Here is a 22,386-nt window from a genome sequence, read left to right on the forward strand (position 1 = left end):
GCAGATGCAGTTTAATGTGGATAAATGTGAGGTTATCCACTTTGGTGGCAAGAACAGGAAGGTGGATAACTATCTAAATGGAGTCAAGTTAGGAAAAGGGGAAGTACAACAAGATCTAGGTGTTCTTGTACATCAGTCAATGAAAGCAAGCATGCAGGTACAGCAAGCAGTGAAGAAGCTAATGGCATGCTGGCTTTTATAACAAGAGGAATTGAGTATAAGAGTAAAAAGGTTCTTCTGCAGCTGTACAGGGCCCTGGTGAGTCCCCACCTGGAGTATTTTGTGCAGTTTTGGTCTCCAAATTTGAGGAAGGACATTCTTGCTATTGAGGGAGTGCAGCATAGGTTCACAAAGTTAATTCCTGGAATGGCGGGACTGTCATATGTTGAAAGATTGGAGCAACTGGGCTTGTATACACTGGAATTTAGAAGGATGAGAGGGGATCTGATTGAAACATGTAAGATTATTAAGGAATTGGACACACTGGAGGCAGGAAGCATGTTCCCGCTGATGGGTGAGTCCAGAACTAGAGGCCACAGTTTAAGAATAAGGGGTAGGCCATCTAGAACAGAGATGCGGAAAAACTTTTTCACCCAGAGTGGTGGATATGTGGAATGCTCTGCCGCAGAAGGCAGTGGAGGCCAAGTCTCTGGATGCATTCAAGAGAGAGTTAGACAGGGCTATTATAGATAGCGGGGTCAAGGGATATGGGGAGAGGGCAGGAACGGGGTACTGATTGTGTATGATCAGCCATGATCACAGTGAATGGCGGTGCTGGCTAGAAGGGCCGAATGGCCTACTCCTGCACTACTGTCTATTGCCTCTGAGGAATAATATGCAGAATTAAAAGGGCTAAACCCTGACTAACTTGTTTCGACTGACCGAGAATAATGTTTGAAGATAAATAATGAACAAAGTGCCTGTACATGAGAAAGCTGCTAAGGATGCCTAGCAACAATCAGAGTATGTATGTGATAACGAATGTTTTAACAGGCAGCCCCAGACATCATTTGGGGCTCACTTGATTGCAGATTTTCCCAAGGTCGATGAGCGGGGCTCTGTAGTTCAACTGAATGACACAAGCTTGCTAATAAACAGTATGTAATTTTAAGTAGACTGTGTTTGACAATTATTCCCTGGATCTGAACTGGTAGAGAGGCAGACTGATGCCTCCGGATAGAGGGACGTCCATTTAAACAAGGAATGTGTAGAAGTTTCTTTAGCCAGAGGGTGATGAATTTGTTACCACAGGCAGCCATGGAGGCCAGACTGTTAGGTGTATTTAAGGCAGAGATTGATAGGTTCATGATGGCCAAGTATCAAAGCTTATGGGGAGAAACCCGGGGAATGGGTTGAGGAGGCAAAAAATAGATCAGCCATGATTGAATAGCAGAGCAGACTCGATGGGCCAAATGATCCAATTCTGCTCCTGTGACTTGTGGTCTGTGGGTGAAGTCTAACCTGATCTACTAACCTATAATGACAGAAATTTCTATCAAATTCATAAGAAGTACTGTTGATTTGAGACCTGTCCTGTTAATCTTGTATGAGAATAAACATACAGATCATCTTTGTGCTCCCTTTGAATACCTTGGAATACCTTGTTTCAGCTACTTTTCTTATTCAGTGAGTAAGTCAGATTCTAGAGAGAGAGAGAGAGCATTAACATTTCAAATCGATACTTCTTGCTGTTTTATCAGATCAGATCTAATGAAGTATTACCAACCTCTGCCATGAATATTGAATATTGTCTGGCATGATAAACATCTACATCATTTTGCTATTTCAGATTTCCAACACCTAGAATTTTTTTTACTCCAGCTAATGATACCTTATTTTAAAGTCAGAACTTAGTGAGTATCATTCCAATTCCAAGGGGAAAGGTTGTTGACGGTATTAGACTCTTAAGGATAGTAGTTATGACCATCTGTCAGGCCAACTTGTGTTAAAGTTCAGAGGAGATGCAAAGGATTGCCACGCACTGGAATCTAGAGCAACAAACTAACTGCTGGAGGAACTCTGGGTTGGGGTGGAGGGGAGGGAAGTAAGTTAGTGGGTTTCTATCCCTTATACCAATATCAATACCAATCTCCTCAGCAACTTTATCCTCTAGTAGATTGTTTTGTTGCTCCCAATACTAATGTTCCTTTTTCTATCTAGTATTCTGTTTTGTAATTTCTAATATATTGTGCAATTTGTGTCATGGCTTGGAGTGAACACTTATTTAGTAGTATTAGTGTGAATTATCAGTCCATCTTTCAATAGCTCAAATAATTACTTTTGAAGACAAGATAATGATGCTGCAGTAGTTATTTTTCTATCTTAATCTTTCTTGGATTAAATATTCCTTTGCTTTGAATATTCAAGATATATGTCTCTATGCTCCATGTATTCTGCAGACCTTAAAATATTGTCAGCTTTGATTGTGTAAAGGATACCTTTCACATTATGCTCTTCCTTTGATTCCTGCTACAGTTATCAGTATTTTTATTTATTATAGTAATTGTTCCCCTGATGGTTTTGTACTATTATTATATTAAACCACACAGTACAACTACTTTAATAAATAAAAATTACTATAATAGACACACTAGACACGCTAGGAGCTTTAGCATCCAACTTTACTCCCTGAGCACTGTAGTGTATTGGAGTGACAGTCTTGAGTTTGTGTTTAATTCCAATTTTGGAATAAATTTTCTTCAAGTTCTGGTTTCAATCAAGCTTACTTTTACCAGAAGAGATTATTTTATTTACCCCTTCTTGTTTATTTTATTTAGAGATGTAATGTGGAATAGGCCCTTCCAGCCCTTTAAACTGCACTGCCCAGCAGCCCCCAACAACCCTGATTTAACACTGGCCAAATTGTGGGACATTTTCCAATAATCAATTAACCTACCTGGTACATCTTTAGACTGTGGGTGGAAACCAAATGACCTGGAGGAAACCCACACTTTCCATGGGGAGGGTGGGCAAACTCCTTACAGATGTTGCTGGGATTGTACTCCAAGCTCTGACGCCCTGAGCTGTCATAGTTAAGCTAACCACCATGCTACTATGGCTGTGGATCCTTCTGTCTATCCTGGATGCCTGTATTAAAATAATGCATAGACTTCAAAGCACTTCTAAATCTAACTTTTCCGTAAACATAGCAGTGATAATTACAGCTTTAGATGTCTCCAAAATCAGTTACAGTAAATCTGTGCATTCATTATGTAATCCCTATATGGTAAACGAATTATTTGAATTCTTTTTCTCTGTATTTGCATAGGATAGCAGGACAGCTTTGCATTGGGCATGCTCAGCCGGACACAAGGACGTCGTAGACTTTCTGCTAAGCCTGGGAATACCAGTAGATCCTAAAGATGATGTGAGTTGATTAATTCTTCTACAACTATTCTTTATTGGTGGGCTTTGTTCCATTTTAAAATTCCTCATCTGTCAAAATTCTTCCAAGGGCATGCCTTTCACATTTCTGTTTCTTCTACCAGTACAATCCTCCAGGAACTCTGGATTCCTTCACATGCTGTCTCTTGCCCATCTCCCACTTTCATTATACTGTGATACAAGAGATTTTGCAGATGCTAGAATTATTGAGCAACACATGAAATGTTGGAGAAACTCAGCAGGTCAGGCAGTGTCTATGGAGGAGAATGAACAGTTAATGTTTTGGGCCAAGACCCTGCATCAGGACTAGAAAGGAACTGAGGGCCGAAGCCATAATAAACAGCTGGATGGAGAGGGGGAGATGGGGAATAATCTTTTTTAATTGCTTAGCAGAGGAGACATACCTGTTGATAAGCTTTTGGTTTATCTGCCATTGTTCATTTCATGGCTTAAAATTGTTTTTGATCATTTTATAATACTGAATATGGTTTATTAGTGAAACTTGTGTTTTTATGGTTACATAGTCACCAGAAAATGGGTGGTAATCAACTACTAAAACTACATAAAGCCATGGATTTCCACACGTTGTTGTGAACTGTGAGGGTCCTACACTAGAAGCAGAACTGATCTTGTTGCAGGATGGAGACTGAATAGATTTTGATGGAGGATGTAGTGCAAATATTTAAGAAGCAAAGGGGATGATAAATTGCTCAATTTTAGCTTTTACCAAAAAAAATCAGCTTTAATTTTTGCACTTTTTCCTGTAAAACAAAATTTTAAACATAAAACAGGATTGCAATTAATACGTGGCTAATGTCTAATATAAATGATTCTCATTCAAGCCAATTTAAGATTTGAACAGAAAATACTGGAAATGCTTTATGGAATCTTTTGATTAGCCTCAGGACCTTGAGACCCTTAGCTTCCTTTTGCCGACCACTTTAATATTCCATCCCATTCTCACTCTGGCCTATTTGTCTGAGATGTTCTACATTGTTCAAATCCTTTCAATCTTTAGGAATAGCATCTTACCTTCCAGGTATGCATGCTGCAGCTTTCTAGTCTGGTTATTGACTTTGACAACTTTATCTGAGCTTCCCGTTTCTGATGCAAATCACCTGTATGTAACATTGGTTTAGTTTTTTTGTGATCCATTAGCACACCCTGAGCATGCTGTACAGATCTGTACTTCTAACTGTTCACACCCTAACTGCTCCATTGACCAGAGGACTTCCACGGCTTATCCTCATGCAGCCCTGATCTTGCCTTAACACAGATACTCCCTTCATTCTATTCATCCAGCTCTCCAACTTCTTTGAAACTAAACTGAAAATTAAGAAAGAATTGCATACGCTAGAAATTTGAAAAAGAAAAAAGAATTTTTAAAAAATGCTATAAATACTCAACACAGCAGACACCCTGCTTCCCCTACCATCTGAGGGAAGAGAAACAGCATGTAAAGTATCTTTTAATCCCTGATTTCTAGTTTTGCGTAGAGGCGTTTGACCTAAACTCTTTCCACTGATTTGCAGCCATTAGGGCTTTGTGTTTATTTCAAATTTCCAGCATTTGCTGTTTTTTTTTCAAATTAATTTTATAGTGTTAAGAAACTGAACAATATTATCCTTGACTCTGAAATTATAATTTAGCACAGTGTAGTTTAACAACAATGATAAAAGTCACTCAGCTATACAATCTAAACATCCTTATTCTAATAAATTCATCTCTGGCTCACACCCAGGTACAGGTATTGATTTTAACTGGCATTTCAATGACAAACTCTGCTAACTTCATCAGGGATGATGTCCAGGTACGTCTAGTCTGATGATATTTATATTCCCATCCTCCATCCCTCCCGAATGGTCAGTAATAATCCAGTCAGGTTTCCATTAGCCCACCTTGGATGAGGACTAACTAATCAGGAGGGATGGACGATGGGGATAGAGAAATTCCACCAGGCTAGATGTGCCCAGGCATCATCCCTGATAAAGGGCAGAGTTTGTCATTACAACATCATTTAAAATTGATACCTGTATCCGGCTGAAAGGCTGAGAAAAGTTTATTCATCATATACCCCAGGAAAGCACTAGATCCTTTTTCATGTATTATTCTAGTTTTTAATTTAATTATTATAGTAATTATACTGCCGATGGCTTCATAGCATTATTAATGTAATAGCCAGACTAGAAAACAAATGAAGGCATAGTGCTAGGAGTTTTGGCATCCTGCTTTACTCCCTTAGTGTTTTGCAGTGTCAGTTTTGAAAGTAGTAACATTCCTTCAGGGCGAGAGTTTTCCCAATTCTTGACTTCTCTCTATGACTTTGCTAAGTACTATTTTGTGATTTGGGAGGAGGGGATGTACCATACTTTTCAGAAACCTTGGTACCTGCATTATTTCGGTTACATTAGGTATGCCCCTTGCTGCCCTGGTTGATAATTTACCCACAGTAGTGATAAGTAATGGAAGATTACTTGACTGCTGTAAATTGTTTCTCTAGACTAGGAGAGTGGTAGACTCTGTAGGAGCGTGGAAACAAAATGTCCAGGTGAGACTTGGTTGCAGGAGGGCTCAATGTTCCAGGGTTCCATTGTTTTTGACCTGATAGTGAGGGATTAAAAGTGGAAATGGTGGCATTACTAGTCAGGGAAAACTTAATGGCAACGCTCATCATACAGGATAGACTGGAGAGCTTGGCTACTGAGGCTATATGGGTGAAACTGAGGAATAAGAAAAGAAAGACCATGTTAATGGGGTTATATTATAGAGCACCCAACATTTGTAGAGAGATCATAGACTATTGCAAGAAACACAAGGTTGTAATAGTAGATGATTTCACATATTGACTTGGCTCTCATAGTGTAAAAGGGCTAGATGGGATAGAGCTTGTCTAATGTGTTAATGAACATTTCCTTAATTCATGTATTGTTATGAATATACCGCAGCTCTGAGGGGCCGAAGGGTGCGGGGTAGCCCCCTCCTTTGTGAGAATCGCTAGATCACTATTGAGTCAGTTCAGGAGACCCAGGAAATGAGAGAAAGACATGCAGAATCCACAAAGAGTTGGAATGTGTCCTGGCCTCCAAAAGGCGGACCCATTGATACCGGCTATTGTCTCTTGGAGACGGACTTGTGTATTGCATCCTGTACGATGCATCGAAGCCCCCAGGCAATAAACCGAGGGGGAGGTTGGTGGAGGGATTGCATCATCCCAATCTGATTGACATCTGAGACCCTGTGAGTCAGGATAAAAAGAGGGTCTGTGGGAACAACCCTTCAGACACACCAGAAGAAACGCTAGCAATCCCGTAATAGCAAAAGCAGGTGGGAAGGCCATGTGCATCCGTTTCCATTTGCCCCGGAATCGGTGTGCCTTGACCATGGAAGAACGGTTTTTAGCTAACAACGGGGAAATCAACCCCCAATGACTGTCGAAGGATTGACATCATAAAAGGACTGGGCAAGTTTTAACCCGTCTTTCTCTCAAACCAGAAAGCTGCAGCTTGAATGAACTAAAGTGACTTTTATATTTCCATCGGACAATACATTATTCCCTAGACAACGATAGAGCTATTTCTTATTGATTATTATTATACCCGCGCTTTTAGATTTAGTATTGATAATGTATATTATCTATATGTTTGCATTGATATTATTTTTGTGTATTTTTATCAATAAATACTGTTAAAAATAATACCATCAGACTTCAATGGACCTCTCTATCTTTGCTGGTAAGTGACCCAGTTACGGGGTACGTAACAATATGGAGTTCCTAACTAAAGAGAGTGTGATACAAAGTGCCCTATGAGGGAATGAGATGGTGCTGGTGCCAGAGGTTTGTGTAGGGGAACACCTTGTATGTAATGATCATAGTGCCATTAGTTTCAGAATAATTATGGAGAAGGATAGATCTGGTCCTTGGGTTGAGATTCTAAATTGGATAAAGGCCAATTTTGATGTTATCAGAAAGGATCTGGCAGGTTTGGATTGGGACAGGCTGTTCCTTGGCGAAGACCTACTTGGTAAGTGGGAAGCCTTCAAGCATAACATTTCGAGAGTACAGAATGTTCCTGTCAGAATAAAAGGCAGGGATAACAGATTTGGGGAACTTTAGATTTTAAGAGATATTGAAGACCTGGATAAGAAAAAGGAGGAGGTGCGTAGCAGGTATAGGCAAGTAGGAGCAAACGAGGTGCTTCAGGAACTAAGGGACTGGATATATGTAAGTGTTTGGATAGACTGATTAGGAATAGTCAGAATTAGCTTTAGCTTTGTGCATGATTGGTGTCAAACCAATCTTAAAGAATTTTTCAAGGGAGTTACCAGGAAAGTTGATTAACGCTTGAAAGTTGATGTTGTTTACATGGACTTTAGCAAGGCCTTTGAGGTCCCACATGGGAGGTTGGTCAAGAAAGTTACTTGACATTCTAGATGAGGTAGTAAATTCAATTAACATTGGCTTTATGGGTAAATGATCATAGATGGTTGCCTCTCTGACTGGAGGCCTGTGACAAGTGGTGATAACTTTATTCTATGAAGTTATCGCTGGCCTGCCAATGATGTTTTTTTCTCTGATATGTAACTCTTTCTCCTTTCCTTGTCTGACCTTTATTATCATTGTGTCCAGTTTCTTCTGCTTTCAGCCAGTTGCTATTTGAACTACATCTCACTTCTTGTTCAAAGTGCCAGCGATAGGATTCTTTTCACTTGAATCTTAATCTCATTTTAGTCAGTTTCAGCTTATTTTAGTGATTCACCTTCCTGTCTATCTGTCCCTTTGATGAGAGGCTTAGTTTATAGTTATAGACATTACCCATATGATGCTGATTTTAGATTAGCTCCAAGGTGTTTTTCTCTCAGCAGCATCCCCTTCCTGTTCTTTGCTGTCTCTCTGGTCTTACATATAATTGTAACAACTAGATCTTCCTCCCTTTCCAAGTTCATGTCCTTTGGCATTGAGATGTACTTCTGGAACTGGGGCAAACAACATCACATTCTCCTGACGAAGGGTCTTGGCCCAAAACGTCGACAGTGCTTCTCCTTATAGATTTTTGTGGGTGTTGTTCACATTCTCTTGGACTTTTTCACATTCAAAACTGGTAGAGTATAAATCCTATTCCCTGATGATCACAAAGGAACAGGAATATATTACATGAGCTTGTTCCACTACTGGAAAAATGAACTGAAAATGGCAGATGAAATTTAAAGCTTACAAGTGTGAGGCCTTGCACTTCGGCAGAACAAAACCAGGATAGGACTTGCATAGTGAATGGAAGGGCACTGAAGTGTGTGGTAGAACAGAGGTATCTGGGAATACAAATCCATAATTCCTTCGAAGTGGCATCACAGGTAGATAGGGTCATAAATAAGGCTTTTGGCACATTAATCTTCATAAATCAAAGTACTAAGTGCAGAAGTTTGGATGTTACTCCCTGAGTAGGATTTTTACTGCTAATGCTGTGGGGTATTTCATTTTGTAGCTCTCTGTAGAAGCAGTGTGTTCTGCTGATAGTGTTTGGGTTTCAGATAAAGAAAAGAGGCTGTGATGTTCAATTTAGGAATGCTGTGTCAGCCAATCAGGATGGTGGAATAGGAGAACGTTCTAGGGAGAGCTGGGCGGAGAGAGATTTCTGACAGACATTGGTGGGGTTTGTGGTTTTTAGGCAGGAAATGGAGAGAGGAGAAGATCGGGAGAGCCAGCCATAGGATTCAATCCAACGCAAAAGCACAATTTGAAGGAGACCAAGAAGGGAAGGTCTACTGGTGAAAAAGTCAGTACCATGAATAAGGGACACACTCAGCTTTTGGAAGATATGAACTCTAACTCTGCTCATTTAGACTGATTTTTATATTGGGCCCTTTTATTTTTTCTTTTTCTTCTTAATAACTCTTGATTAAGTTGAAATTAATAAATACACTTTCTTTATCACTGTATGCGCTGTACAGGCTGATATTTCTTGCCCACAGATAATTGCATGTGGGCAGTATTTACACAACATTCTCTCAAATTGGCATTCCATTAGTCGAAAAATCCCAACTTTCCAGTTTGGTGGGACCCAAATCAGACTGACCCAACCCATGCGTTTTTAGAGAAAGGTGGCTTTCTCACCACTGAGTCTAGTGGCTGCGAGCAGAGCCGGCTAACGAGCCAAGTTTCAAAGCAAGCCCAGTGAGGGGGCTTCAGTTGTATAAGACATGTGGGAACAAATTTGAGTAGCGTCTGCAGTTTTGGTCACCTACCTACAGGAATGATTCCCTAGAGCATATAAGAATGAGGGAAAATGTGATAGAGGTGCTCAAAATTGTGAGGGGTGCAGAAAGGGTAAATGCAAGCAGGCTTTTTCCCATGAGGAGTTTAAATGAGATCTAGTGGTCATGGATTAAGGACGAAAAGTGAAATACTTAAGGGGATCATTAGGGGGAATTTCTTCCCTTAGAATGAGCTGTCATTGGATGCGGGTTTGATTTCAGCATTTTAGAGAAATTTGGATAGGTACATGGATAGGAGTGGTATGGAGGACTATGGTCTGGGTGCAAATTGATGGGACTAAGCAGATGAATACAAGCTGAAAGGACTGATGCTGTATGACTCTATGAAGGGTCTCAGCACAGAACATCGACTGCCAGTTCCCCTCCATAGATATCACCTGACCTGCTGAGTTCCTCCAGTGTTTAGTGTGTTACTCCAGATTGCAGCTTCTGCAGCCTCTTGTTTCTCCTCTCTCTCTGAATGAAATGTGAACCTGTTTCTGTATGAGTCTATGAATGTAAACAAATACACTTGCACACAGGCAAGAATTTCTTGCTTCATGAAGTAAGTGTCCAATTATGAAACTTAATTACGTACACTTTAGCCACTTTATTAGGTACACCTGTAAAGGTGCATGTTAATGAAAGTTTCAAATTAGCCAATCCTGTGGCAGCAGCGGAATGCATAATAGATGCAGATATAGTTAAGAGGTTTACAGTGGTCCTAGAAAGTTTGTGAACCCTGTAGAATTTTCTCTTTATTACTGCATAAATATGACCTAAAATATGATCAGATCTTCACACGTCCTAAAATTAGATAAAGAGAACCCAATTAAATAAATAACACAAAAATATTACACTTGGTCATTTATTTATTGAGAAAAATTATTCTTTTTTTTTAAACATGTATTTGTTGGAAAAAGTATGTGAACTGCTGGGGTAATGCCTTCTACAAAGCTATTTGGAGTCAGGTGTTCCAATCGATGAGATTGAAGGTGTGGGTTGTAGAGGTGTCCTACTGCCCTATAAAAAAGGCACAGAAGGTCAGGATACCAATAGAGCCTGCTCTTCTCAAAAATGATCTGTTTATGCGCACCATGCCTCGATCAAACAAAAGGTGACTGTAACCCAAACAACCGTACATTACAACAGAGGTGTGTAGAACGGCATCACTGAAAGCTCGTGTCAAGCTTTGGAAGTGCATAGCTACAGCAGCAGAAGACCATGTTGAGTGGAGTAAAGGGAATTGCAGAGGCTTGAGAGAGGAGTTGGCCAGAATTGATTGGCAATGAACACTGGCAGGAATTACAGCAGAGCACCAATGGCTTGAATTTCTGGAAGCAATTTGGAAGGCACAGAATATATACAGTACATCCCAAAGAGGAGGAAATATTCTAAAGCTAAGATGACACAACCGTGGGTAGCAAATGTCAAAGCTAGCATAAAAGCAAAAGAGAGGCCATATAATAGTGCATAAATTAGTGGGAAGTTAGAGGATTGGGAAGCTTTTTAAAAACCAACAGAAGGGGTTAAAGAAGATACCAAAAGTTTCTTCAGATACATAAAAGTATAAAAGAGGCAAGAGTGAATATTGGACCACTGGAAAATTATGCTTGAGAGGTAGTAATGGGAGACAAGGAAGTGCTGGGTGAACTGATTTTGAATCAGTCTTCATTGTGGAAGACACTAGCAGTATGGTGGAAGTTCCAAGTGTCAAGAGTTATGAATCTTGTGAAGTTATCATTACTAGGGAGTAAGTTCTGGGGAAACTGAAAGATCTGAAAGTAGATAAGTCACCAGGACAAGATGGTATATACTTCAGGGTTCTAAAGGAGGTGGCTGAAGAAGAGATTGCAGAGGCTTTAGTAATGCTCCTTCAGGAATTACTAGATTCTGGAATGGTTCCAGAAGACTGAAAAATTGCAAATGTCACTCCAGTCTTCAAGAAGAGAGAGAGACAGAAGGAAGGAAATTATTGGCCAGTTAGTCTGACCGCAGTGGTTGGGAAGGTGTTGGAGTTGATTGCTAAGGAAGTGGTTTCAGGGCACATGATAAAATGGGCCATAGTCAGCATGGTTTCCTAAAGGGAAAATTTTGCCTGGCAAATCTGTTGAAATTCTTTGAAGAAGGATGAAGCAGAATAGACAAATCCTGCTTGGATTGATGTGTACTTGGATTTTCAGAAGACCTTTGACAAGATGCCACACATAAGGCTGCTTAACAGGCTATGAGTCCATGGTATTACAGGAAAGATTCTAGCCTGGATAAAGCAGTGGCTGAATGTCAGAAGTCAAAGAGTGGGAATAAAGTGAGTTTTCCTGGTTGGCTACTGGTGACTAGTAGTGTTCCACGGAATCCTGTGTTGGGACTGATTCTTTTTACTTTATATGTCATGACTTGGATGATGGCATTGATGGCTTTGTTGCAAAGCTTGCAGATGAGATGAAGATAGATGAAGGGGCAGGTAGTTTTGAGGAAGTCGAGAGGCTACAGAAGAACTTGGATAGATTTGGAAAATGAGCAAAGAAGTGTCGGATGGAATGCGGTGTCAGGAAGTGTATGGTCATACACTTTGGTAGAAGAAATTAAAGGGTTGACTATTTTCTAAATGGAGAGAAAATATAATATTCTGAGGCACAAAGTAGCTTGGGAGTCCTTGTGCAGGATTCTCTAAAGGTTAATTTGTGGGTTGAGTCTGAGGTGCAAAAGGCAAATGTAATGTTTGCATTTATTTCAAGAGGACTAGAATATAAAAGCAAGGATGTCATGTTGAGACTTTATAAAGCACTGGTGATGCCTTACTTTGACTACTGCAATCAGTTTTGGGCCCCTTATAAAGGATGCACTGAAGCAGGAGTGGGTTCAAAGGAAGTCTACAAAAATAATTTCCAGGATTGAATGACCTGTCATATGATGAGTGTGTGATGGCTAGAATTCAGAAGAATGGGGGGGTGACCTCATTGAACCCTATTGAATCGTGAAAGACCTTGAGAGGATGTGGAGAGGATGTTTCCTATGGTAGGGAGTCTAAGACTAGAGGACATAGCCTCAGAATAGAGGTGCATCCTTTTAGAATGGAGATGAGGAGGAATTTCTTTCGCCAGAGAGAGCTGAGTCTGTATATTTATCTTAGAGCTTGATAGGTTCTTGATTGGTCAGGGCATGAAGGGATACGTGGAGAAGGCAGGAGATGAGGGCTGAAAGGGAATCAGCCATGATGAAATTGTGGAGTAGACTCAATAGGCCAAATGGCCTAATTCTGCTCCTATATTCAATGGTCTTATGGTTTCATTCCTGTACCTAATAAAGTGTAAGATTCTCTTTCACTCTCGTAGTAAGAGTGGTCAATGGAATTGAGTTGATTTTATTAACCTTGCATCCAATTATAATTCCTGATCTTGGAATGTCCTTTCCATTCATAAATCTGACAGTAAGCAGAACAATTTTTTTTTAGTTTTGTCATATCTTAACCAATATCTGGAGGAAAGGTTGATCGGAAGTGACTTGATAGAGGTGTACACAATGTTAAGAGTCGTAAATCAAATGAATAGCCAGAAACTATCCCAGGGCAAAAATATCTAATGGAAAGTTCAAAGTAAATTTATTACCAAAATATATATATATATATATCACTTTTTACAACCCTCAGATTCATTTTCTTGTGGGCATACACAGTAAATCTAAGAAACTCAATAGAATCAATGAGAGACCTCACCCAAAGGGATGGATAAACAGTCAACGTGCAGAAGACAACAAACTGCAAATACAAGAAAAAAAATGCAATAAGTATTGAAAGCATGCTATGGAGAGTCCTTGAAAATGAGACCATGGGTTGTGGGAACAGATCAGTTATGTGGTAAGTGAAATTAACTGAAGTTGTCCCCCCCATGGTTCAAGGGTCTGATGGTTGCAGGATAATAACTGTTCCTGAAGCTGGTGGTGTGGGTACAAGCGCTCCTGTACTTTCCTGATGGCAATAGCAAGAAGAGAGCTGGGCTGAGTAGTGGGGGTATTTTACTTTATTGTCACCAAACAATTGATACTAGAGCGTACAATCATCACAGTGATATTTGATTCTGCACTTTGCACTCCCTGAAGTACAAATCAAAGTAAATATAATAAAATATTTAAATATTTAAAAAGGGTTCTAGAAGGAAGCCTAGCAATTATAGACCTGTCAGTTTGACACCAGTGGTGGGTAAATTAAGGGAAAGTATTCTTAGAGATAGTATTTATAATTATCTGGATAGACGGGATCTGATTAGAAGTAGCCAGTATGGATTTGTGCGTGGAAGGTCATGTTTGACAAACCTTATTGAATTTTTTGAAGAAGTTACGAGGAATGTTGACGAGGGTAAGGCAGTGGATGTAGTCTATATGGACTTCAGCAAAGTCTTTGACAAAGTTCCACATGGAAGGTTAGTTAAGAAGGTTCAGTCGTTAGGTATTAATGCTGGAGTAATAAAATGGATTCAACAGTGGCTAGATGGGAGATGCCAGAGAGTAGTGGTGGATGATTGTTTATCGGGATGGAGGCCGGTGACTAGCGGGGTGCCTCAGGGATCTGTTTTGGGCCCAATGTTGTTTGTAATATACATAAATGATCTGGATGATGGGGTGGTAAATTGGATTAGTAAGTATGCCGATGATACTAAGGTAGGAGGTGTTGTGGATAATGAGGTGGATTTTCAAAGCTTGCAGGGAGATTTATGCCGGTTAGAAGAATGGGCTGAACGTTGGCAGATGGAGTTTAATGCTGAGAAGTGTGAGGTTCTACATTTTGGCAGGATTAATCCAAATAGAACATACAGAGTAAATGGTAGGGCATTGAGGAATGCAGAGGAACAGAGAGATCTAGGAATAACTGTGCATAGTTCCCTGAAAGTGGAGTCTCATGTAGATAGGTTGGTGAAGAGGGCTTTTGGAACGCTGGCCTTTATAAATCAAAGCATTGAGTACAGAAGTTGGGATGTAATGCTAAAGTGGTACAAGGCATTGGTAAGGCCAAATTTGGAATATTGTGTACAGTTCTGGTCACCGAATTATAGGAAAGATATCAATAAATTGAGAGAGAGTGCAGAGACGATTTACTAGGATGTTACCTGGGTTTCAGCAATTAAGTTACAGAGAAAGGTTGAACAAGTTAGGTCTCTATTCATTGGAGCGTAGAAGGTTGAGGGGGGATTTGATCGAGGTATTTAAAATTTTGAGAGGGATAGATAGAGTTGACGTGAATAGGCTGTTTCCATTGAGAGTAGGGGAGATTCAAACGAGAGGACATGATTTGAGAGTTAGGGGGCAGAAGTTTAAGGGAAACACGAGGGGGCATTTCTTTACTCAAAGAGTGATAGCTGTGTGGAATGAGCTTCCTGTAGAAGTAGTAGAGGCCATTTCAGTTGTGTCATTTAAGGTAAAATTGGATAGGTATATGGACAGGAAAGGAGTGGAGGGTTATGGGCTGAGTGCGGGTAGGTGGGACTAGGTGAGATTAAGGGTTCGGCACGGACTAGGAGGGCCAAGATGGCCTGTTTCCGTGCTGTGATTGTTATATGGTTATATGGTTAAAATTTTAAATTATAATTAGAAAATAGAAAAGGGAAGGTAAGGTAGTGCAAGTCAGGTCCCGATATTTGGAAGGTACGGCCCAGATCTGGGTCAGGATCTGTTTAGCAGTCTTATTACAGTTGGAAAGAAGCTGTTCCCAAATCTGGCCGCATGAATCTTCTTGCTCCTGAACCTTCTCCCGGAGGGAAGAGGACAAATAGTGTGTTGGCTGGGTGGGTCGTGTCCTTGATTATCCTGGCAGCACTGCTCCAACAGTGTGTGGTGTAAAGTGAGTCCAGGGATGCAAGATTGGCTTGTGTGATGTGCTAGGCTGTGTTCATGATCTTCTACAGCTTCTTCCGGTCTTGGACAGGACAACTTCCAAACCAGGTTGTGATGCACCCTAGAAGAATGTTTTCTACAGTGCACCTATAAAAATTAGTGAGGGTTTTAGGGGACAGGCCAAATTTCTTCAGCTTTCTCAGGAGTAAAGGTGCTGGTGGGCCTTCTTGGCAGTGGACTCTGCTTGGTTAGACCAAGTCAGGTCGTTTGTGATATTCACCCCAAGGAGCATAAAGCTTTTGACCTGTTCAGCTGCGCACCACCGATGTAGATGGGGCTGTGTGGTCTGCTACTCCTTCTGAAGTCAACAACCAATTCCTTTGTCTTGCTGATGTTGAGGGATAGATTATTTGATGATTGATGCTGCTTTCCTGTGACAGCGCTCCATGTAGATATGCTCATTGATGGAGAAGGCTTTGCCCGTGATGGACTGAGCCATATCCACTACAATGTGGAGGATATTCCATTCATGGGCATTGATGTTCCCATACCAAGCCATGATGCGACCAGTCAATATAACCTCCACCAGATGTTTATAAAATTTGTCATGCCTAATCTTCTCAAAGTTCTAAGGAAGTAGGTTGAGAGAGCCTATAGTGTGCTGTACTGTTCTATATTAAATGGGTCAAAAATTCTAAAAAAATTGTGGCATATAAAAAATACAAACAGGAAATGGAAAAGTCAAAAGATGGTCAGCTGTTGTAGCTTCATTCCCATTGACCCCATTGATTGTCCACATACTTTTTGTTGTTGATTCAGTTTCACTGATTCAATTGTGCATTTTGATTATTTTCTATTTTGTAGGTAGGTCTAGCATTTTATCCAAAATATGAACTGCTACTGACCATTTGTATTTATTACAGGTCAGATGGACACCCCTGCACATTGCCGCATCAGCAGGCCGTGAAGAAATTGTGAAGGTCCTGATTAGTAAAGGAGCTCAAGTCAATGCTGTCAATCAGAATGGCTGCTCACCACTGCACTATGCTGCCTCTCGAAACAGATATGAGGTATTGGACAACGTTTAAAAAATGAACCAGTTTCTGTTTAATCATATTCTGTTTTTATTATTGTTCTGTTTTGCCATTTCTCTTGAGGTGGTAACTAATTTTGAGTCATAATTCCCCAAACCCCTATGGCCCTCCTTGTGCTTATTGTTAATATGAGGTAAAATATCCCATAATTATTATAATACAGGAACTCCATTATATAATGTACAGTGTATAATTGTAAAATGTGTATTTTAAAGCTATCAAGTCTACTATCTAATAAACAGAGTTGAAATTTATTTGCACTCCAGGCAGAATGTGATTTAGGTTCCCATGCATTCAGTGTTTCCAACTGTCGCAATATTAAAGTCTTCATTGATATTTTGGGCTGCCCCGGCAGGCCAATAAAGCTCACACTTAACAAATGACACAAAAGGCAAAATTAATTATTAAAAGCACTACCACAGATTTTTTATCTTTTCTCATGCCACTTATTTGAGACCAGATGCCTCCTTTTACTTGCCGGACTTCAAAAAAATGAGAGGGATTCTTATTGAAACCCACTGAATATTGAAGGGCCTGCATAGAGTGGACATGGAGAGGATGTTCAAAGTTAAAAGAAAATGTTATCAAAGTACGTATTGTTATTGCGTAAATGAGATCACCGGAGAAAATTACTGGTAGATACAAAGCAGCTTCTTTACTTGACAAAGCAAGATACAGCTGGCATTATATGGAGAAGCTTTCAGTTGAAAGGTCTTACTGGCCCAATGTGGGCCTAGATTTTCTATGTGCCAAACATCAAAGGACAACTCCATATTTATAGTGTATGGACAATGCTTTCTTTGAAGTTAATTACAACCTTCACACCTCCTGATTCACCTCCCCACCACAGATATCCAAATGAATTTTAATCAGCATTGTCTGGACTGAGATACACAGCCTTTAGGAACCTATTGTTCAGAGCAGCACTCCAAATTAAATGTACAATACATTTTCAGATGTGAAGACTAGTAGCCAAAGTCAGTTGTTAAATGTATATGTCCTAAACACAAAAAGCACTTAAAACTGTACCTCCTCTTGGCCCTCCTTGGACAAAAATAAATTTGTACCAGGAAAGGCCAGCCAAAAGGAGGATCTACTCAAATCGAGCAATAAAAATGCCCTGCCTTGGAATTCCTCCCCATTCCTCCCCAATGCCTCTATATCTACCCTGTCATCCCTAATCGCTACCTACAAAATGTTAAGCTGAGAAGTTGTTACAGAAATACAAACAGCAGTCTTTAGAAATCCAGTTTTGTTCGTATTCCTAGTGGCTTTTCTCCTACTAGCCAATTACAGCTTAATCACATTCCTTGTCTTCAACCCTTCATTCTCCGGTAGCTAAAACTCTTTTTCCAGGCGCATCAGCAAGGTAAGTGCATGATGCTCACAGGCCCCCTCATTGATGTACAGGAAGGGGTCAGAGGTGGTCTCCATTTGAATGACTGTAAGGACCTCTCCCTGGTGGCACGCCTTTCCAAACTGTCCAGTTGATCACTGGCCTGACTGCTGAAAGACCCCAGCTTACTTGTATTCACTCCTCATTCAGACAGGGGTGTGGGGGGGTGACTGCCTTCAAATGCTGTGTGCAATTTTTCTCAGTCTGAAATGCTGTTGAAGTTGTGGAACCTGCTGCCTCTACTTTAACTTAAATACCTCCTCATCTATTTTCCCCAATATCTTTTCTGTTCTATGCTATTAAACTAATCATCTACTTTTAGCAACCAGCCTTCATTACAAAGGACCATCATCATCACACTTTAGCATGCTATTCATGGGTTTCTATTGTGCTCTTGGTGTCTTCTGTCTTTGCATTTCCTCTGGGTATATTTTCATCAACCATGGTCAGGTCTGGTTTGTCTGCCTGGTGTCCATCTCGAAATTACACTATTACTGTGTACTCTTGATCCCCCACTCTGGTGGGAGCAACAAGAAGGTGAGTCTTGCAGTTTAACCTGAGTCCAGTGTTTCCACTGGCTGTCTACACACAGACGCAAGTATCACTTGTAAAAAGTACATCTCTGGTCCTATCTGTTTGGGAGCAAACCCTGCCCTTTCAGGCAGCACCCTCACCATGACTTGGTCACCTGGCTATGGGAGGACTATCTCCTTTTCCCTCCTCTCTCTGATCAGCAATGTGCTGCTGTTGTTTTGCTCGGTCCTTCAACACTTTTAAGTTGGTTACAAAGACCTTTCACATACTGTCATTCTATCCCTATAAGTCCCAGGTTCCCCCAACCTGTAATTACCCCATAAGGGAGTCACATTGCTCACCCATCAATAATTTGTAGGGGCTAAAAACCAGCGTGCAGTTCTGGGTTGCTCGTAATCTCATCAGGATTCCTATTAAAACATCAACCCATGTCTTTCCCATATGAGCTATAGTTTTGGCTAAGGCATTCATGATTGTTCAATTCATCCTTTTTGCCATTCCTGAACTCCAAGAATAGTAGGGTACTTGGAACCATTGTCCAGTCCCTAACAATCGGCACATTTCCTTAATCACTTTCCCTGTGAAATGTGCTCCCTGATTGAGTCCACCTGAATCCTTGGGAGGATTTATAACCATATAACAATCACAGCACGGAAACAGGCCATCTCGGCCCTCCTAGTCCGTGCCGAACTCTTAATCTCACCTAGTCCCACCTACCCGCAGCCCATAACCCTCCACTCCTTTCCTGTCCATATACCTATCCAATTTTACCTTAAATGACACAACTGAACTGGCCTCTATTACTTCTACAGGAAGCTCATTCCACACAGCTATCACTCTCTGAGTAATGAAATGCCCCCTCGTGTTTCCCTTAAACTTCTGCCCCCTAACTCTCAAATCATGTCCTCTCGTTTGAATCTCCCCTACTCTCAATGGAAACAGCCTATTCACGTCAACTCTATCTATCCCTCTCAAAATTTTAAATACCTCGATCAAATCCCCCCTCAACCTTCTACGCTCCAATGAATAGAGACCTAACTTGTTCAGCCTTTCTCTGTAACTTAAGTGCTGAAACCCAGGTAACATCCTAGTAAATCGTCTCTGCACTCTCTCTAATTTATTGATATCTTTCTTATAATTCGGTGACCAGAACTGTACACAATATTCCAAATTTGGCCTTACCAATGTCTTGTACAATTTTAACATTACATCCCAACTTCTGTACTCAATGCTCTGATTTATAAAGGCCAGCGTTCCAAAAGCCTTCTTCACCACCCTATCTACATGAGACTCCACTTTCAGGGAACTATGCACTGTTATTCCTAGATCTCTCTGTTCCACTGCATTCCTCAATGCCCTACCATTTACCCTGTATGTTCTATTTGGATTATTCCTGCCAAAATGTAGAACCTCACACTTCTCAGCATTAAACTCCATCTGCCAACGTTCAGCCCATTCTTCTAACCAGCATAAATCTCCCTGCAAGCTGAAAACCCACCTCATTATCCACAACACCACCTACCTTAGTATCATCGGCATACTTACTAATCCAATTTACCACCCCATCATCCAGATCATTTATGTATATTACAAACAACATTGGGCCCAAAACAGATCCCTGAGGCACCCCGCTAGTCACCGGCCTCCATCCCGATAAACAATTATCCACCATTACTCTCTGGCATCTCCCATCTAGCCACTGTTGAATCCATTTTATTACTCCATCATTAATACCTAATGACTGAACCTTCTTAACTAACCTTCCATGTGGAACTTTGTCAAAGGCCTTGCTGAAGTCCATATAGACTACATCCACTGCCTTACCCTCGTCAACATTCCTTGTAACTTCTTCAAAACATTCAATAAGGTTTGTCAAACATGACCTTCCACGCACAAATCCATGCTGGCTACTCCTAATCAGATCCTGTCTATCCAGATAATTATAAATACTATCTCTAAGAATACTTTCCATTAATTTACCCACCACTGATGTCAAACTGACAGGTCTATAATTGCTAGGCTTACTTCTGGAACCTTTTTTAAACAATGGAACCACATGACCAATACGCCAATCCTCCGGCACAATCCCCGTTTCTAATGACATCTGAAAGATCTCCGTCAGAGCTCCTGCTATCTCTACACAAACTTCCCTCAAGGTCCTGGGGAACATCCTGTCAGGACCTGGAGATTTATCCACTTTTAAATTTCTTTAAAGCGCCAGTACTTCCACCTCTTTAATTGTCATAGGTTCCATAACTTCTTTACTTGTTTCCCACACCTTACACAATTCAATATCCTTCTCCTTAGTGAATACCGAAGTGAAGAAATCATTCAAAATCTCTCCCATCTCTCTCGGCTCCACACATAGCTAACCACCCTGATTCTCTAAGGGACCAATTTTATCCCTCACTATCCTCTTGCTTTTAATATAACTGTAGAAACCTTTCGGATTTACTTTCACCTTATTTGCCAAACTAACCTCGTATCTTCTTTTAGCTTTTCTAATCTTTTTCTTAAGATTCCTTTTACATTCTTTATATTCCTCGAGCAATTCCTTTACTCCATGCTGCCTATATCTATTGTAGACATCCCTCTTTTTCCTGAACTAAAATCTGTGCAGTGGTGCTGGTGGTGTATTCCTTTGTTGGGAAAGTCTACCCACCTCGTGAGGTGATTCATAATTACTTGACAGTAGCTTTCCCCCTTGGTTTTGGGTAGGGGCCTCATGAAGTCTATCTGGATATTTTCCCCACGTCCCGGGGCTGTGGTTGATCTGCCAACTGTAGCTTTCTGCCCTTACTAGGATTATGCTGGGCACAAATGCTAGAACAGCGGCAGAATTTCTCAATATCCCTGTCCATCACCAGTCCTGCTGGAGGGTCATGATCATGTTCTGCGTCCCTTGATGCATCACCCCACGATACAACTTCAGTAGTATCTGCCTAGTACATTGTGGGGCTACGACTCCTTCCTTCCCGTATGTCAAGCTCCCATGTGGTTCCTCCCTTCTCTGCCAGTTCTCCCTCTCTTCTGCTTCTGCCTCCACCTCTTCCTACAACTTTATGAAATTGGCTTCAGTCATTTCTTCCTGCATACTCTCAATTTCAATTGCCTCTTGTTCCTCTGCTGCCTTCTTCACAGTGATATCTGCCAACTTATTTCCTTTCTGACCCTTTTTGGTGAGTGTTTAGTTTAATTACTACCACCTTGTCTTGCAGTATCTCTAAAACATTGGCTACCGCCCCTGAATTACCTGCTTCAGCTTCCAAAACGATTAGTAGATCATCTGCATATTGTAAGCGTGTTGACTGGGAGGACGTCAGATTGAGCTTTTCCAAAGTCTGCGGCATGACTATGAAAAATGGCTGGACTATTGTCAAGTGTCTGGGGGAATCTGGCCCATGTATATTGCAAGATGAAGGCAAATTTGTCATGGGGCTTGGGTGCTAAGGGGAGCCCCAAAATCCATTAGCAATCTCCAGAACTGCAAAAGTTTTAATGTTCTGGAGACAGGCCATTCAGGATTGTTGCAAGGCTTGCCATTATGGGATGCAATGTCAGTATGGTCTTAAGGGCAGTATAGCCTATTGTTAATGGATATGTTCCATTGGGCTTCTTTACTGGCTATATTGGAGAGTTAGTAGTTGCCACAGTCTCTCTGAGTATCCCCAGGTGTTTTAGTTCCTTCACTTTACCTAAACAGTGGTCAGTGTGTCAGTTTTTAATGGGATATTGCTTATGGGATTTATACAGACCCTCCTCTATTTTAACTGGGTTTATCTTTACTAGACCACAATCTTGCTTGTATCTAGCTCACACTGCTGGGAATTGCTGGCTCCAGTCTTTAATGATTGGGGAGCTGTGACTACGCTAGCTACGTCGTGTATTCTATTGGTTGGACAT

At 40.8% G+C, this 22,386-nt stretch overlaps 1 protein-coding gene across 1 annotated transcript in view; it reads left to right on the top strand.

Moving 5' to 3' along the window:
• Positions 1–22,386, top strand: part of psmd10 (proteasome 26S subunit, non-ATPase 10) — a 33,362-nt gene that overhangs the window by 3,915 nt on the left and 7,061 nt on the right. The window contains exons 2-3 of the mRNA XM_059976836.1: positions 3,269–3,367; positions 16,383–16,529. Of these exons, the coding sequence (XP_059832819.1) occupies positions 3,269–3,367; positions 16,383–16,529 (246 nt within the window). The remainder of the gene's footprint in view (positions 1–3,268; positions 3,368–16,382; positions 16,530–22,386) is intronic.

The sequence above is a fragment of the Hypanus sabinus genome, chromosome 8 (assembly GCF_030144855.1).
Source record: "Hypanus sabinus isolate sHypSab1 chromosome 8, sHypSab1.hap1, whole genome shotgun sequence".
Lineage (NCBI taxonomy): Eukaryota > Metazoa > Chordata > Chondrichthyes > Myliobatiformes > Dasyatidae > Hypanus > Hypanus sabinus.